Genomic DNA, 19,072 nt, shown 5'->3' with positions numbered 1-19,072 from the left:
CCAGGAGCCCTTTTCCCTGATGTCCTCTGTTGCATGCCATATTCCTTTTCCTTAACTATTCAGGACTCCATTCCTTCTTTTCAGCATCCTAACTTAAAGGGTACTGTCCCTATCTACAACATAATAAACACGGGGGCTGGTCTGTGCTATTACTTTATAAACATGCTCCACTTCTCTTGGCCTCCAGCAACCCAACCTTTTCGAACCTTCCCCATCTCTAATATACTCTCTGTGACATCATGATTCCATGGCAACTCAGTGTGTGGCCCGATACACTCCAACCTTCTAGTAGCCTTTTAGGAGGGGGTTACACTTATACAATATATTTAGGGACAATACAAGTAGCTTTCAAAAGAACTATTCATCCCAAGGGCAGAACAAACAACACAGGGTCCCCCCTTAAGGATGGAGGAAAGATGATTTCACTAGCAACAAAGGAAAGGGTTCTTTACAGCAAGGGCAGTTAAAATGTGGAGTTCATTACCCATAGAGCATGTGATGGCAGATACAATAGATATCTTCAAAAAAAAATTGGACATCTTTTTAGAAAGAAAAGGTCCACGGTATTCCTTATCTGCCTTTTTTTCCCGTAATTTAAGGCCTCATGGTTCTTAGCAGTAATTGAAAGCATGTTATCATTAATAATTAGCCCTCTCAGTTGCTGATGGTCATTGTTACTACTTCTAAATGCAGCAACGGAAAGGGGCCCCATTTGAGGCGCAAATGAACTGAACATTGCTTAGATCCAATGGCCTAAATACGTACTGAAGCACTGGGCTTTACAAGAAAACACTCAGGCAGTCATACTCTGACATACAGTACACTGTATAAACAAAGTCTTATTTGGTAGCATTACAATTGCCTTTAGCACCACTATACATAATTGGACAGCCTTGAAATACCCCAGGTTCAGGCAGGTTTAATAGAAAAGTTTAACAATAAAAGGATGCAAAAAAGAGAAATGAACAGCACACACAGCATAAAACAAACAGCAATATTAGAGTCAAGAGAAGTTACTAATAAGAAAAAAAACATCATTTGAGGGGATAACATGTCTTGAAACATTTAGCTTTTCTGCAATAAAGAAGTTAACATATTTTACACGGCTTCATATCTGATGTTTTGGTAAACCGCAACTACACTCCTTACACTCTCATTCCGACTTCAGCTGGCAGTATCTTGTCTCCCACACAAAAGTTTTATTAACTCTTACAGTGCTGAAGGTTGGATGACAGTAGAGTGTCACCTGGTGAATTTCCAGAATTTCCAGGCTGCCCGATCAGCCCCTAGAAAACTAGCATTTGCCCACGGTATGTCTATACGTGCCAGGACCCATGACATGCCAGGACACTGTAAAAGTTGAAGGTAATACGTTCTTTCTTTACCTTGAAAGTGCACATCGTTTCTAAACCCCATCTGAAAGTGAATATGCTGTAATATAAAAATCATTATAGAGTAGATCTTCATACTTCCATGAATTATAAATGTTCAATTCTCCTACCAGGGTTATTTCTATTCAATGAGGATGATAATCTTGAATGACAGGGTGGTCGGTTTTATTAAAATTAAGGTTTACCCTTTCTTCTACATTTTTTCACAGTTTTCTCTTAAATTTCATGCTTTTTGTGAAAATTCACGTTGTTTTAAATATCAACATTTTGTTAGAATTTCCCCAGAATTCCAATAATTTATCAAATTTTTCTACCAGAATTTTTAATATTTTGCCAGAATTCAGCTAAAATGGTAGTATTTAAAGGGCTGCTAAGTGTAAAAATAATTTATAATGAATAGTAGCAAAATATTAAAAACTCACATCAAGTAATATAAACATCGGCCCCCCCACGGAACACCGCAACATAAAGAAATGCCTGGCTGATAGTTATCCGACCTCCTATCATGGAGTATCCCGCAAGACAGCACAGCGGTTTGTTTGAAAACGCTGTTTCCCCAGCGGGACAGCTGATGGGCAGCCGGATGAAGGCCCTAGTGGTGATGTCACAGTGGGAGGGTCAAACAGCCTCTACGCGTTTCGCATTATATGCTTCATCAGGGGGCAGTTGTCTGGACGTCTGGCAAGACGTCACCACCAGTGCGTGCCTTCACTCAGCTGCCGATCATCTGTCCTGCTGGTGAACCGGCGTTTTCAAACAAACCGCTGTGCTGCCTTGTGGGAAACTTCATGATAGGATAGCGGAGAACTATCAGCCAGGCATTTCGTCATGTTGCGGTGTTCCGTGCCGATACTTATATTACTTGATGTGAGTTTTTAATAGTCATTATAAAGGATTTTTATACTTACCAGTCTCCTCATGGTGCTCCTTCTTGTTTTCATTTTCCAAGTATTGCCCCGTTGATCGTGGGAGGATTTGGAGCATCAGGAGGGTCTATCACTCAAGATACTTACCCTTCACCTGGATTCAACGCATGTGATACTTTGTAGTATTTAAAGGGCCACTACACCCTGTACATTATATTTAATGTGAGCCAAAAATAATTGCAGTTTTTTTTTTTTGTGGAAAAAAAACCCAGCAAATTTCACCTGATTCTTAAACTGCAGTGAAAAATTTCAAGGGGGCAGAAAGGTGATGTCATAAAGTGGCCTTGATGTTTTATTTAAAATCAGTGATTAAACCTTATGTTTTGGTAATAAAGCGTCAGTATGAGTTTTCCTTTGTCAAAATATTAAAAAGAGTTAGACCTAAAGAAATGCGACCCCAAAACATTAACAGGTTTATTTAAAATGTAAGTTTTGCCAATAGCTGTTACTATTGGGGAAATGGTTACTTTTGGGAAGGACTTTGTGTGCTACAAGACAATGAAAAAGGGAACAAGACAATATCAATATTTTGAGGCTTTGCAACCTTGTGCTCTTTAATCTAAAAATGTAGTGGTCGACAGCTGGAAGTGTTTAGCAATTTTCAGTATTATTATGCAGGGTTAACGCACTGTGAAATATGTTGGTGTACACACAAGCAACATATTTTAGAGAGTTTTCAGGAGCTAACTAGTATGTTTTTGTGTTTTTTTCCCCTACACAAATCATTGAATGTGGGACCCAATGCCATCTCCATGTACATTTTGAGAAATAACTTCTCCTCCCTTTAGGAAACAAACACAAATAAACAGATTGTGAGCTCCTCATAGCGCAGGCAGAAACTCTGTGCCAAAGGAGGGTCTATGTGCAGAAACATGGTTATTTTGGAGCAACATTGATGCAAAGAGCATGTACATGTTGCTTCGCATCAATATATCAAGGTACATTTTTGCTGCATGTGCCACAGCTTGCTATTTGCAGTGTCAATAGGAATTAATATGCACATTAGAATAAAATCTACAGTATCAAACTGCTCCTGTATGACATTTTTCTACAGCATTAAAAACCCACTGTCTTAAAGCAGCAGTCCTGGCTTCACTTTTTTTTTTTTTTATCATTATTATTATTATTATTATTATATGCAGCATGTGAGTAGCTTTAATGAGAAACAATTACCTGAGTTGCTGATCGATCGGCCAATATCCCACTTGTGTGCCTATATAAATGGCCACCTTCTGACTCTGGGCTTCAGTATGGGAAATGTAACATTATATTACTAAGTGTAACACATTATTGTTACAGCTTTCAGGCTAATAGACAGTCTGCTATTTGGGACACAGCAACAGATCTGTTTGTGATACTTTGCTGCCAAAGGGCAGAGCACAAAAAGGTGTGTCAGAAGCTGTTTCCAAAGAGGAAATTGATGGGATTTTCTATATAGTTGCTATAGCAACCAAAGGATAATCAATTCCTTTTTTAAAAAAATCATTAAAAATGGCATTAGGAATTGAAAAAAATATATATTAAAAAAAATGCAGACAGTATTATCTACAGTTTATGGGAGGAAAAAGCCGAATACAAGCTCAATGGAAAAGCACTGTGATATAAAGTCTCAGTAATATCTGAATAATAGGGTAATAGAGAGTGGGATATGAACAAAATCTATCCACTACTTGAATTGGCTGAATGAGTTGGAGGGAGAGAAGAGGACACATCTAGGGTAATATGAGTGACCCACCCAGGTAGTCTATAAGGGGCAAATATGTCACCTTTGTCGTAGCTGGGAATGGTGGTATTACCCGGTACCTCATGTATACTATCAGTGTGGAGCCGCTTATGCTCCCTGCAGTTCACCGCCTCTCCCTCAACTGGCCAGGTGCTCAATCAACAGGCGCTGTAGAAGGATCCGTACTGCCCATGTGTGTCACTCCAATCACAAAAAGACCAAGTAGAAGAAAATAAAGGATTGGTGGGACTGCAACCCCATGCAAAATGGCAGAACTCACCAGATGTAGAAAAAATATAAAAAGGCTTATTGATTACATACTAAAAAAAACACGAAACACATCACACAGAAAGATAAAACATCTCCTATGTTTTCCGCACGTGGTTGGTGCTTTGTCAAGGTGGGTTGCAGTCCCACCAATCCTTTATTTTCTTCTACTTAGTATTATCTACAGAACTGATTTAGTGTAAAAAACCCATCAGATTTTGCATGTTTTGCTGCTTTAGGCACACACCTTTTTGTCTAGTAGTATGCAAGATAAAGACACAATCAAAAAGCTTGTAGCAAATAACACAGCTTGAAACAGATAATGGTGCATTGTGTTAAAACAAACTTTTCTATGCATCGATACATATACCCCAGTGAGTGAATTGGACTGTAAATTCCATAATCACTGCTATTTACCTCTTTTGTTTGCAACAACTAAAGTTACATGACCTGAGGTGATATGAACCTCCATGCAGCTAGCAACACGAAATAACAAGGACACAAATGTCCACTGGAAATTGATACTCTTCTTGCATCACATCAAGAGGCAAATATTGGCAGTTCGACACATACAGTACCCCCTGCAACCTAATTCTAAACTACAATTAGGTTGAAGATAGAGCTAACATTTAGAAATGACTTGGCAGGATTTCCTTAACATGTGTTTGCATTGTGCATTTTAAAGACAAAAGACAGGAAGATCTGTTTTATCATTGCTATGTTCCCCTAGAGGTCTGCAATTGACTGCACTTCTTGTTTATCAGGAAACGAACAGGTTAAAAGGGATGCGGTTTTATGCGTGCACCTTTTCATGTGTTTTTCAAACATATTGTTTTGCAGACGGTGAATGTCGCCCCGGTGTTTTTGCACCCTTACAGAATGCACCGTTACTAAAAGGGGCTCTGTTGTATACCAGCTTTCTCTTTCCTGATGCTAATGCCCGTAAACTGTTTTTAATGGTGTTTTTGTAAATGATGTGGGTTCATTATTAAAGTCTCCCAACTGCAAAACTGGGGTAAAACCAATGCAAACTATTTGCACCGGAATTATCAAAATTCCAATTGCTTTCATTTGATAATATAGTAACATACTAGGTTAGGTCCAACTTTAAAATTCTTATCGGGTAAGATACTCATTCTTTTTTTGGAGTTATATAAAAACAGAGGAAGGCAAACAAAAAATCCCTGTTAAGCATTGGATAATTATGTTTCATAAGGGAAAACATACATTTCTTCGTAACTCCAGTAATGGCAGGTTTCTCCCAAAAACAATGCCATTCCTATATTTAACTTAATCAGCATTTCACTGCATACCTCTCCTTTCTAAAAATATGTCGAATCTTTTCTTAAACATATCTGGTTCCATGGGTAGATTTTTTAACGCCCTTACTGTAAAGCAGGAGTGCGCAAACTGGGGAGCGCAAGATTTTCTGGGGGGGTGGGGAGAGCGGCGGTTACAGAGGCCCCACGCTCTTCCCGAGGGCATTTAAATTAAATGCCGGGGGGGAGCGGCGAAGGCCTCTATAACTTCCCTTACCTTGGCTCCGGCGGCTTCTGGCAACGCAGCATCAAATTACACCTCGCTTCACGTGATGTCGCGTTGCCATGGCAATGTTTCATCGTGACGTCAGAACGCCATAGGCAAGGTAAGGAGGGGGGGGCGCAAGCAGGGGGGGGAAGCCGGCAGGGAAGTGCAGGGGGGAAAATTGCGCTCCCCTGCTGTAAAGAACAGTTTTCTTTATTGATGGGATGACCACTGTAGTTTATACTCTCCTTGGGATGAAAAGGTCCCCTAAAAAATCCTTGCATTGACTTTGAGTATATTTGTAAATAGAAATCATGCCCCCCTTAGACATCCCTTTTCTTGTGTAAATAATCCTAATTTGGATAGTCTTTCCTCATAAGTCAGACCTTCCATCTCTTTTACTAATTTGGTTGCCCTTATGTGTACTTTTTCTAATTCTATAATGTCTTTTTTTTTTTATATGGCAAGATGCCCCAAACTGTACTCCATATTCAAGGTGTGAATTTACTAAGGGTATATACAGGGCAGACTGATGCTTTTACCCCCTGCCATCTATCCCACGTTTTATGCATGATAATATCCTGGTAGCAGTTGCAGCTACCCTACATTGAGATCTATTGCAATGCCCGCTGTTCTAGACGTTACATAATCCCAATTTCTATTTCATTTCAAGGATACTCCGTGGGAGCTGGACATTTTCAGAGACCCAATAGTTCTGAAGTTATCGGAGGAGCGCCACAACAGGAGCAGATTGGTAAAGTAAGAAATAGATGTTCCCACTTTTGAATGGAGTTGGTATCAATCAAATGACACTAGGCGTTTAAGCCCACAATTTTTCTTGGAAGGAACATACAGATGAAACCACGAGTATTCTAAAGCTTGACTTAAACTAGCCCGGTTACATTCTGGGTATGTGCTGGGTGTAACCTGGCTAGTTTAAGGCAAGTTTAAGGCATTTCTGCATTGACTAATGACCCATATGATTAACACAGCAGGGGTCCCTGGCAGTCCCATTCAGTTTCAATGGGACTGCCAGGGACCCCCGCTGTTAATCTGATGGGCCATTAATCAATGCAGAAATGTTGGGTCTAGTTTAAGGCAAGTTTAAGGCATGTACCTGGGTGTACCTGGGTCTTTTTGGCGATTGCCACTGGTTTGTGTTAGAATAACCGTGGGCACTACAGTATATGGCCTAAATACAAGCAGTGGTAAGGAAAACTGGAGGTGTTATCTCCAAAAATTACTACATATTTTGACAACTAACTTTTGGAGATAACTTCACCAGTTTGGCTTACCACTGCTTGATGTATCTGGGCAATAACATCTTATTTTACAAATGTTTTGTTAACTACCGATGTAATTGGATTCCATGTACAAATATAATCATCCTTCTAGTGGAGACTTTACTTTTATAGTTTTATTGCTTGAACATTAACACAAGGTTTTATTTTTCCTTGGACCCTATTATTAGTTTGAAGCTATTTTTGAAGATTTTCTTTCTTTTAGCTTAATCTCTTGTTGTCCTCTGGCATCTTGGGAAAAATGGCACTTCCTCAAAGGGGAAAAACACAAACTGCATGATATAAGTGGTCTAAATTTCAACAGTTGTTCAGGTCATTGCTCTTCATTGGCTTTAATAAAAATATACAGTGTTTTATTTGAGTGTGCACAGTTGCATATTGTCTAACTACACTGACACAATAAACAACTGTCTCTTAGGTCTGACAATTTTACTACACAAAATAATAAATATATTAAGGGAACGAGTCCCCTGGTGCTACATAGTTACATAGTTACATAGTAGTTACATAGTAGATGAGGTTGAAAAAAGACGGACGTCCATCAAGTTCAACCTATGCTAAATTTAGACAACAGATACTTTATCCTATATCTATACTTACTTATTGATCCAGAGGAAGGCAAACAAAAACGCCATTAAGGGGAAAAATAAATTCCTTCCTGACTCCAAGAATTGGCAATCGGATTACTCCCTGGATCAACATTCTTCCCATGTTTACTTATTTGGAATATCCCTGTATACCTTTCCTTTCTAAAAAGATGTCCAACCTTTTTTTGAACAAATTTATTGTATCTGCCATCACAGCCTCCATGAGTAATGAATTCCACATTGTAACTGCCCTTACTGTAAAGAACCCTTTCCTTTGTTGCTGGTGAAATCTCCTTTCGTCCAACCTAAAGCGAACTGTTGTTCCTGAGATGCCATTTTTATATTACCTTACAAAATTTATTGTCTGGGAGAAAAAAAACATGCTTCCAATTGGGTGGCCTTGCAGCCCCCACGTTCCTTGCAGGTAGTCAAAAACAAATATATATCTTTGCAATCGGGGGGGCTCCAAGAGCTTTGAGCGGCACGGTCCAGCTCCTGAGGCACATTGGGTTCGAATGTGGCAGGCCCACTGAAGAGGTTAATAGAAACCACTACGGGAGCATGGCTGATTTTGTCTTCCTTCCAACAGCACCCTCTGTGGTTCCATAGATATTTTTGTTTCTCTACTGAAGCATCTATAGAGTATTAAAATAGCTGCAGGGAACAGCATTGCCAGCACACCAATGAGTAATGATGATGCCATAGTGGTGCACTTGAAGATTAGAACACACACATTTCATGGCAGTGTCTTAATGATGTTGCCATTATTAAGAGGCAGCCCAAGCGACATTTGTTAATCACACGTGTTAATTAAGTTCCTAACATTGGCAAGGAACTCACTACACTGCATTATATCTGTGCTGTACGTTTATGTTAGGAATGCAGATTGTTTAATATTTCTATATACGTTATAAGAGAGGGGTTTAATTTTACTTTTAATGGTACAGTATAAACCTGTAATTCTTATTTAAACAAGGTTACTGTGTTAAATGTTACTTTATAAGAAGTCACACGGCTGTTTGTTCTATGACCTCCAAGTAATATACAGGCATGTTGACTTTAATGGTTAAAATATCATGTGTCATATTCATGTACAGTAACTGGCACAAATGTGTACATTCTGGAATAATGAAGATGAAAACGGAACTCTTTCAAAGCTGTGAATTCCCAGGGGAAAAAAGCCCAGGACAGCTATAATACATAAATAAGTATCTGGGTGTCTCTTGAAGACTACTTCATTATGGTCATGTTCCAGGTGACTCAATCACTCAAATATGTTAGAAAATAAAAAAAAAATGGCGGAAGTAATTGTTCTCTAAAGAGAGGTTTTCTGTTTGACATATGTGTATCTTACCACCGCCCAGGGTGTGTAGAAAATATTCCAAAGTACATTCTTCACGAGTCTTTTTCTTTTAGGAACTGCTATGTACAGTATGGTAATATCTTTCGAAACAATAATTCCATGTGCAATGTCCGAGGTCATCTCACCATTTTTCTATATTTGATTCTTTTTTTTTCATGTAGTTTTCTAATTCAAAGAAACATAAAAAAAAATTTCTAGTGGAGACTCTTAAAATGTAAAAAAAACCAAAAAAAACAACAGTATCTATGTAATTTAGCACTAATAACTGGAACTTTGGCATTTCAGCTTCATTCTTTTTTTTACAAACAGATATAGCAGGCTTATTTTTCCCCTCTAATGAATTATGGAGGGAGATGTTGTGTTATTATACCAGGTTTGGACAACTCCAGTCCTCGAGGGTCATCAACAGGTCAGGTTTTCAGGATATCCCTGCTTCAGCACAGGTGGCTCAATCAGTGGCTGAGGCAGGGATATCCTGAAAACCTATATTATACACTAACACAGCCATCCAACCATATGGATATTCTGTCTTCTAATAGGATATCTTGTATTTTCTTGGGGAACAAATTTACACTGTACAGTACATCTGTTTGAGTTGCCCAGACCAGTTGTTACTCATTTTTGGTGATATTTGTTTTTGTGTTCTTGGCATTTATTCTTTCAGGCTCAGTTTTATGAAGCTATGAAACATATCTTAACAATGCAACCATTCATCTCCTTCATATTTTAAACTCTCTTTGATATCTGTGACAAAGCCCTATCCTGGTTCACATCATACCTCCCCCATCGCACATTTTCTGTCTCTGTTGCTAAAATGTCTTTGTCTTCTGTTGATCTGTCTGTTAGTTTTACCTCCGGGCTCTGTTCTGGGACCTCTCCTTTTCTCTCTCTACACACTATCACTTGGTGACCTCATCAACTCTTTTGGCCCAAGGTCTCATCCCTATGCAGATGATACACAGATATATCTATCCACCCCTACCCTTCACTCCTGCAGTCCAGTCCCAAGTCTCTGATTGTCTTCTGGCTACAGATGTAGCAAGACATACTGCTTCCATTGCCGTGGACGAAAAAGCAAAAGTCTGCGGTGCTGGGGGCAGGTCTGTCACGATTGCGCTATGGGGGTCCATGCTTCTCAATGGGACCCCCCTCCCCCTGCAGCATTAATCCTTCGGTGCCTCGACTATCATGGTCAAATGATTGAGTGGCTGCAGCACCAAAGCCGGTTAGTCTTGCAACATCTGTATATCCTTTTTACATAGTTACATATACAGTAGTTACATAGTAGATGAGGTTGAAAAAAGACATACGTCCATCAAGTTCAACCTATGCTAAAATTTAGACGACAGATATTTTATCCTATATCTGTACTTACAGTATATTAATCCAGAGGAAGGCAAACAAAAACCGCAGTGAAATATCATCCAATGGTATCTCATAAGGGGAAAAATAAATTCCTTCCTGACTCCAACTATTGGCAATCAGATTATATATCTATTGTATCTGCCATCACAGTCTCCATGAGTAAGGAATTCCACATTTTAACTGCCCTTGCTGTAAAGAACCCTTTCCTTTGTTGCTGGTGAAATCTCCTTTCCTCCAACCGAAAGGGATGAACCCGTGTCCTTTGTGCTGCCCTTGGGATGAATAGTTCTTTTGAAAGCTCCTTGTACTGTCTCCGAATATATTTGTATATAATTATCATATCCCCTCTTAGACGCCTTTTTTCTAATGTAAACAAATCTAATTTAGCTAGCCTCGCCTCATAAATCAGATTATCCATCCACTTTATTAATTTGGTGGCTCTTATCTGCACTTTGTCTAATTCCATAATGTATTTTTTATGGAGTGGTGCCAAAAACTGTACTCCATATTCAAGGTGTCGTCTTACTAATGCTTTATAGTGAGGCATAATTATGTTTACTTTCCTTCCATCCATTCCATGTTTAATGCAAGATAAGATCTTGTTTGCCTTTACAGCTACTGCATGACTTTGGGCACTATTGCTAAGCCTGTTGTCTACAAGCACTCCTAAATCCTTCCCCATCAAGAATTCTCCTAATGTATCCCCTTTTAATTTGTAAGTTGTCTGTTTATTCTTGTTTCCCAAATGCATAACCTTACATTTAGCTGTATTAAACCTCATCTGCCATTTACCTGCCCAAGTTTCCAGTCTATCCAAGTCCATCTGGAGAGAAATTACATCCTGCCCTGATTCTACTACCTTACACAATTTAGTGTCATCAGCCAAGATGGAGATTTTGCTCTCTATGCCAACCTCAAGGTCATTAATAAACAAGTTAAAAGGCAAGGGATTAGTACAAATCCCTGAGGAACTCCACTCACAACTTTAGCCCAACCTTAAAAAAAGTTCAATTTACGACAACTCTGTGTTGTCTATCCTTCAACCAGTTTTCAATCCAGATGCAAATATTGTGTGGAACTACATCAAAAAGTATTTGCAAAATCTAAGTAGACCACATCAACTGCATTACCCTGGTCTAAATTCCTACTTACAAGAAACTAATAAGGTTAGTTTGGCACGACCTATCCTTTATACATCCATGCTGAATATTACTAATAATTTTGTTTTCCATGAGCTATTCCTGAATAGTATCCCGTAATTAACCTTCAAGTAGCTTCCTCACCATTGATGTTAGGCTTCCAGGTCTGTAACTCCGCACTGGAAAGTGGGTCTGTGCTTTTAAAGTCCATAATATCAAACGAGCGGCCATGATATATTATGGTGATACATCTACCAATTTCTGCGCTGTAGTTACAAATTCTAAATGTTGTTTGCATAAAAATGTTGTGGCTGAAAGAGAAATTCAAGCCACATGCTAAGGGCATCACTCTAACCACTACACCACATACCCTGTTGCTTGGAGAAAATAAGTCATTGTGGTGTAAGGACAAATTGGTTATCCATAGCTCAAAGTGAACAAGTCATATGTAGTACTTTACCAACAGTTAAACCTATCATTATAGCCTATAACCTTACAAATAGTAGAAATTACACACAAGATTAGAAAAAGGGAGGAGTGTCTCAGTGAGTAAAGACACTGACTGGCACAGAGTTTGAAGCAGGGGAACCTGGTTCAATTCCTGGCGTTGGCTCTGTGACTTTGGGCAAGTCACTTTATCTCCCTGTGCTTCAAGCACCAAAAACTGAGATTGTAAGCTCTACGGGGCAGGGACCTGTGCCTGCAAAATGTCTCTGTAAAGTGCTAGGTAAAACTAACAGCGCTATACAAGAACAAACAAACAGTTATTATTTTTAAATAATCAAAAGGTAGTAACAACCTGATGTTTAACTTAAAAAAATGAAACTAAAAATGAATTGCTCCTATACAGTGAAAATAATCAAATTTCAGAAACGTAAATTTAACATTGCAGCCAACGGGGAATTGATGTTCCAGGAGAAATGTGGCATGACATTGCATTTCCTAAAAGTAGCACACAACAGAGGATCATATATTTTAAGGGGCCTTGTTAGAATAATGATATATCCTGCAGACATTCGGGTTCTTTTATATCGTATGATGTAATGACAAAGGGACTGAATTATAGGATCTTGAAATATAAATTGAATCTGGCAAGCTATGAGTGGTTATTGAAAGAATCTAGTAGTCCTAGATGTGAATACAGTTCCTTGTATATACAATGATAATATTAATTGCACCATTCTTCCTCCTAGGCATACATCTTCACATTTGCGGAAAAGCAACTCATGATTTTGTTTGAAGCAGAAGGTAAAAAGGTATGTGGTTTGATTGTGCTTGCATGAACTGATTTTGTATGTGTTACATTATATAAGAATATTTGCTTTAGTGCCTTATTTTGAACAATCCGATGCGGCCGTTTGAGCAATTTTCAGACAAAAATTCCCATTCTTGTCAATGGTATTTTTCGTCATTAATCAGTTATTTTTTTTCTTTTTCTAGATTGGTTCATACTTCGGAGCTTCGGTATGTGCAGTGGATTTAAATTCCGATGGCCTGTCAGACTTGCTAGTGGGGGCGCCAATGCAAAGTACAGTTCGAGAAGAAGGAAGAGTTTTTGTCTATATGAACACTGGGGGTGTAAGTACTTTTATATTATTTTAAAAGTTTTCCTTTGGATTGCATTACCTTTCCAACAACTTGGCCTTTGTGTGTTCCCCAAATAATTTCCTCTAATACTGTATTTCTAGCTGCTTTAAATTAAAAAAAATTAAATCACCACCTTTTATGATTTAAAAATATTTATTTGTATCGCAGCCATGGTTGCTGCAACATTGAAATAATTTCTTACATTCTGAGTCCTATATTAGGTCTTTCTCAGGGAAGTGATTTCATCTTATTATATGCTGGGACTGCAGGGGTGCAGCTTTATAACATGCTCTACCTCCTTTTACCCTGTGCCACCTCCTTTCTTCATTCATTTCTGCTCAAACCCCTATATCCTTTTATTTCTCACCCCTAATGCCCCATTATTTATTTTTTAACCCCAGAACCACTTGGTTCTGCTTTCTTTTCCCCATGTGACTTCCACCGTAACTTCCATCTAACTCAGCACTATCGGTTTAGATAAGTCTCCAGAACAGGCCTGTTCAAAAATTCTGCCCATGAGGCACTATTCACTATATACAGTACAATGACCGTGGGAAGTGGCTGACATAGAAACACCTCTTGCCCCTTTGTTTCCTGTTTTTTTTTTTTACTGCTTCCAGTGGCTTCAGCCACATTTTCACAGGGAACTAAGAAGCAGGAATGGGCCGTGAGTCAACAGGAGAAGTAGAATTTCTATGTCAGATATTTCCCTCAGATATAGTGTCTGAAACCGATAAGCATTGGACCTTTTAGGTCGAGGGGAAGCTTGTTGGTGCCGGCAGTGGTCCAGGACACCTTCACATATCAGTCCCAGGACCAAAGCACCGGTTCTAGTAAGCATACTATAAACTAATGTGGACCTCCACATGTGATAGCAAAATACTATGCATCAGACCCTCAAACTTTATTTTCATGTTAAAAATATGTTTTGTTCCATTCTTGTTTAAAAATTGTCCATATTTACATTCCATAAAAAGCTTATTTGTGCAATCTACAGTGGCGAGAAAAGGCTTGTGAACCACTTTTTCATATATTTCAAACCTGAAAAGTTATTAGATCTTAAACTACAGTAAGTCCCAATAAAAGATAAAGATAACCTGATCAAACAAATTACACAAAAAACATGATACATTTTGAATATTTATTTATCCACAAATGATTCAACATTCAATATCCATATGTGAAAAAGTCTGCGAACCTTTAAAGTCAGTACCCCTAAAAACAGCAATGACTAAGCAACTAAGCAGTTCTTGTAACTTGTTTTGTAGATCTGCTTGTATGTTTAGCATCACTCTTACTGCATGACCCACTTTCGCTTTAGCTTCAGGTCACGGACGAATCGCCTGACATTCTCCTCTAGAATCATGTAGAATTCATGGTTGTGTCAATGATGTCAAGCCGTCCAGGTCTGAGGCTGCAAAGCAACCCCAAACCATCAGACTCCCACCACCATACTTGACAGTTGGAATGAGGTTCTTCTGTTCAAACTCATGTTTGGTTTTGGCTAAACATAACATTTCTAATTGAAGCCAAAAAGTTCTACCTTTGACTCGTCTGTCCAGAGAACATTGTTCCAGAAGTCCTATGGGTCATCTATGTGCTCTTTGGCGAACTTTAGATGGGCAGCAATGTTCTTTTTAGAGAGCAATTGTTTCCTTTTGGCTATCCTTCCATGTACAGTACACCATTATTGCTCAATCTTTTTCTTATAATTGAGTCATGAACATTCACATTAGGCGAGAGTAGCCTGCAGATCCTTGGATGTTACTCTGGGATTTCGTGTGACTTTCTGTATGATTTGCCAGTTTGTTTTTGGAGAAATTTTGGTAGGACGACCGGCTCCTAGATAGAGTGACTGTGGTCTTGAACTTTCTCCATTTGTAGACTATCTTTATAACTGTGGATTGGTGGAGCCCCAAATCCTTAAATTGTTTTGTAACCCTTTATAAGGTTACTTATCTGAGGTCCTCAGAGATTTATTTTGATCGTGGCATGACGTATTTCCACACACCTGTATGGTGAAGACCAAACTCACAAAGTTTCTGATCTTTATATATGTTGAGGCCTCCCAAACTCACCCCTGAAGATCAACCTAATTATTTAAAACCTGATTCTAATTATCCCTTTTCATTTAGCTGATAAACCAGGGTTTCACTTACTATTGCACATACCATGACTCTTAATTACTCATTGTTTTGTCTAATTCATACCTCATTTTGTTTCAAAAGTCATGGAATTGGTTAATATAAACCCTATTGAATGTTTAATGAAAGACTGGTTTTGATTTAAGAAGGTTATCATAGAAAAACTATAGAATTTCCGTAATTATCATTGGGGTTCACAAACTTTTTCTCACCCTTGTAAGTGCTTTCAGGGTGCTAAAATATATCAGGCCACAGATATTCACTTAGCCAGGTCCTAATACTGTATGATCCTGTCAGCGCACCTCATAAATCCACAGAATGGAGGGTATTTAAATACACAAAAAGGCCCTTTATGAAATGTTGACATTGGCTAATTTAATCAAGAATGGTATTAAAGAAATGGGTTATACGTACCAGTATACAGATCCGTGTGTTTAGACGCACTGCTCCATTTTTTTTGGAAATGAGCTGAAGCATATGTAAATAGTTTCTTATATCTGGTGCATCATTTTAGACTTCAGATGTGTAGGATTTTTTGGGGGGTAAATAAAAGGTAAAAAAAAAAAAAATAGCACAGAAAGAGGCAAGCTATGATACATCTCATTATAACCTGTGCACCATGCAACTCATCCCCACGCCTTCTACTGACACTTCCCCAGGTACAAGCTAGTGCAGACAGGGGAAACAATTGAAGCAAAATTCTTTGATACATACGTTGGTGCCGGGTTAAAATGCCCTGTTTAACTCCAAAAGTGCGTTGAACCCTATGCTTTTAACATGGAAAAATTAACAATCTGACACATAACATACGCCTGCTCTTTTGCTATCATCTAGGGGTGCGCAAACTTTTCCCTGTGCGCAAACTTTTCCCACGTGACCCCGCGGCGTCATTTGACGCCAGGCTACCATGACGACACGTCGCTGGGAGGGAAGTTAAGTGTGTGTTATAGAGGCTTCGAGCGGTCCCCCGGCATTTACTTTAAATGCCTGGGGGGAGAGCGTGGGACGTCTAACTGCCACGCCCCAGTTTACACACCCCTGATCTAGGCAGTTAAATATGCCATAGAAATCCCCAAAGCCCCAATGCACATTCAATATGAGTAAAATGTATATGTATTTTTTATATATTATTATACTTAAAGGGCAATGGTAACTAAAGAGTTAAATTCTTGGGTTCCAGTGGTCTGTACACTAATGTGTTGGGTACATTAATAATGAAACAAAACAAACTTATGCTTTTGAGAACCTGAGTCAGCAGAAAATAAACACACAAGCACAAGGTGATATGGGGTACACCATTGCATTGTATTACATTGTGTTTTCACATGCATGTAGCTACTTTTCACACTGCCATGTTTGTTTATTGTTTCCCTGCTTTGTCATCTATTAAATTGAGGAAGTTCCTATACATAAATTATCTTGCTGAAAAGCACAGTTGGTTAAATTGCAAAATATGAAGTGAAAGTGCAGATGAATAAACATTCCATTATACATTTAACAAAACAGGAAGAGCAAGCCGTAAAGGCTCCGTATTACCTCACTGGGGTCCACTTAGTGCAGCCTGTGCATACAGGATAGATCTGTGATGTTTCTAAAACTCACGCACACATCATTACATCAAATAGGGTCTTTTGTATTGGTCAGTTCAATTAACTCCAGGACTAATATACAGCAGCTACTGAAATGCTGCCCCAAAAGTGGAAATTCAGAGCAACAGAATAATAAATAAAATAAAAAAGATTACCCAACATTTTAACATGTTCTAGCTCATCTCAAACTCATGGCTTAGTTCCCTCTTTAGTGCATTTGCCAAATTGGTCATTTAAAACACAGGGCCGTATTTACTAAGCAGTGCTTTTTCATAATACACTTTGTGGTTGCTAGGATACACCTGGCAGCCAAAAGAATGTGGTGTAATATGTCTTCCCGTGCCGGAAGCTGTATTATAACATAGCACCACTTAGTAACTATGGGCCTTAGCTATTTCAGTGTCCTGCTTTGTGTGCACTTATTTTCTGCTGACCCCTTGACTCATATTTATTTGGGGCTTTGACGTAGCTAGTAACATTGTGTCATTGCGCTAATGACACACATGCAGCACTGCCTTCCTGTATTGTCAGCCTACTGTAATTACACCATAATGGAAAGTAACCTAGCACTATGTTGAAAAGGAAGTCATTGAGCCATTACTGACGCCATTCACGTCTTTCCCTTCCTCATTTCACTGTGTATAGGGGATTTTTTTGGTTTCTAAAGAAAAACATGAATTATAATTAACTATGAACTATATAAATCCCCTGACTTTTCTTTGTAACATACTGTATATTTTTTTTCTCCTTATTTATGCATTTATTTTTGTTGTACTCATGTTTATTTTGTATTGAAGTTCCACTTAGTCTAGTCTACAACAGGGGAGCGCAAACTTTTGAAGCTGCGCCTCCCCCGGTCTCGCACCCCCCTCCTACCTGCCAGCTGCGTCAAATGATGCTCCGAGGGCACGCGACGTCACGTGACCTGCGGCGTCATTTGATGCCGGTGACATCATGTCACTTGATGCCGCGTTGCCATGGAGACGCGTCTGAATATGTGTTACTGATGCAGAGGCCTCACGCGATTCCCGACATTTAATTTAAATGCATTGAGGAGGAGCGCGGGACCTCTGCAACCGCCCGCGACCCCCCCACCCCCCGACAAATCTCCCTCCCCGTAAGGGGCACCCCCCAGTCTGCGCACCACAGGTCTACAACATGCAGTACAAGAAAAATGTAGACATATTGTATTGACCTCGAGTAGCTCTGTGGGGATTGAGACAATAATCGTCACTGATCTAGTTCAGCAATTTACATCTCCAACTTTTAACATAGGCTCTAATATAATAATAATAATAATAATAATAATAATAACTTTAAATAGCGCTTTTCTCCCAATGGAACTCAAAGCACTTCACAGTAACAAAAAGGGAAAAAGAAGAAAACATTTAAGGTCATAAATGAGACCAAACACAATAGAGGGAAAACTAACTCTGTCATCAAGTGGTGGATTGTATCTAACACTAGTATAACTACTTCCTCATGCTCAAACCCTCAAATCCTTAATCCCTCACCGTCCAAAGGGAAAGGAACATACATACATGTATATATGATAAGAAACCTAGTTTGGGCACTCAATACATCTGATGGGTGAAATGTGAGGAAATTAAAACAAACTTTAATAAACCACTTTTTAAAATAATGGGGAGTAAAACGAGTATTAAACGCTTGGATCCTAAATTATGAACATGCTATGCAAAGTTCTGGATCAACAATAGCGATGACAAGGGCACTCTAAAGGAGTGTCTTGCAATCAGCACAGGTGGATATGATGAACCACCTGTGAGAGTAACCAGAGATGTGAAACTCAACTGTGGTTGTAAGTATCAGTGCACAAACCCTGAATACACAGTAAAGCAACGGCCACAGAGACTGACCCTAACCAGGTCTGCCAGTAGCCAAGAACAATAATCGTGGTACTGCGACACCGATGACTAGCTAGGTAAGTACTACAAGGAGTAGAACAAGTGGTGGTAAAAATAACGTTGCTGTATGGTGTAAACAGTAGAGTCAGGGTCTTGAAATCAAGCCCAGTTCACCTGGATAGATGATACAGCCCCGACACAGCTTATTCTCACACTTCCCGCACGGCAGGATGCGTGCGGGCAGCGTGGAGACGCGGCCGGTCCACGCGTCACTGTCACGTGCGCGCCCGGCTTCCCCGGC

At 39.2% G+C, this 19,072-nt stretch overlaps 2 protein-coding genes across 5 annotated transcripts in view; one reads left to right on the top strand and one right to left on the bottom strand.

The window, feature by feature from the left end:
- Nucleotides 1-19,072, bottom strand: part of CERKL (CERK like autophagy regulator) — a 291,588-nt gene that overhangs the window by 38,689 nt on the left and 233,827 nt on the right. The gene's annotated exons all lie outside the window — the stretch shown is intronic.
- The window catches only part of ITGA4 (integrin subunit alpha 4), a 158,272-nt gene that overhangs the window by 74,362 nt on the left and 64,838 nt on the right, over nucleotides 1-19,072 (top strand). For all 4 annotated transcript variants that reach the window (XM_075608909.1, XM_075608910.1, XM_075608908.1 and 1 more), the window contains 3 exons: nucleotides 6,505-6,590; nucleotides 12,780-12,842; nucleotides 13,027-13,164. In XM_075608909.1, coding sequence (XP_075465024.1) covers nucleotides 6,505-6,590; nucleotides 12,780-12,842; nucleotides 13,027-13,164 — 287 coding nt within the window. The remainder of the gene's footprint in view (nucleotides 1-6,504; nucleotides 6,591-12,779; nucleotides 12,843-13,026; nucleotides 13,165-19,072) is intronic.

The sequence above is a fragment of the Ascaphus truei genome, chromosome 7, assembly GCF_040206685.1.
Source record: "Ascaphus truei isolate aAscTru1 chromosome 7, aAscTru1.hap1, whole genome shotgun sequence".
Classification (NCBI taxonomy): domain Eukaryota; kingdom Metazoa; phylum Chordata; class Amphibia; order Anura; family Ascaphidae; genus Ascaphus; species Ascaphus truei.
Note: the sequence above shows the minus strand (reverse complement) of the source record. Positions and strands in the feature narration are given on the sequence as shown.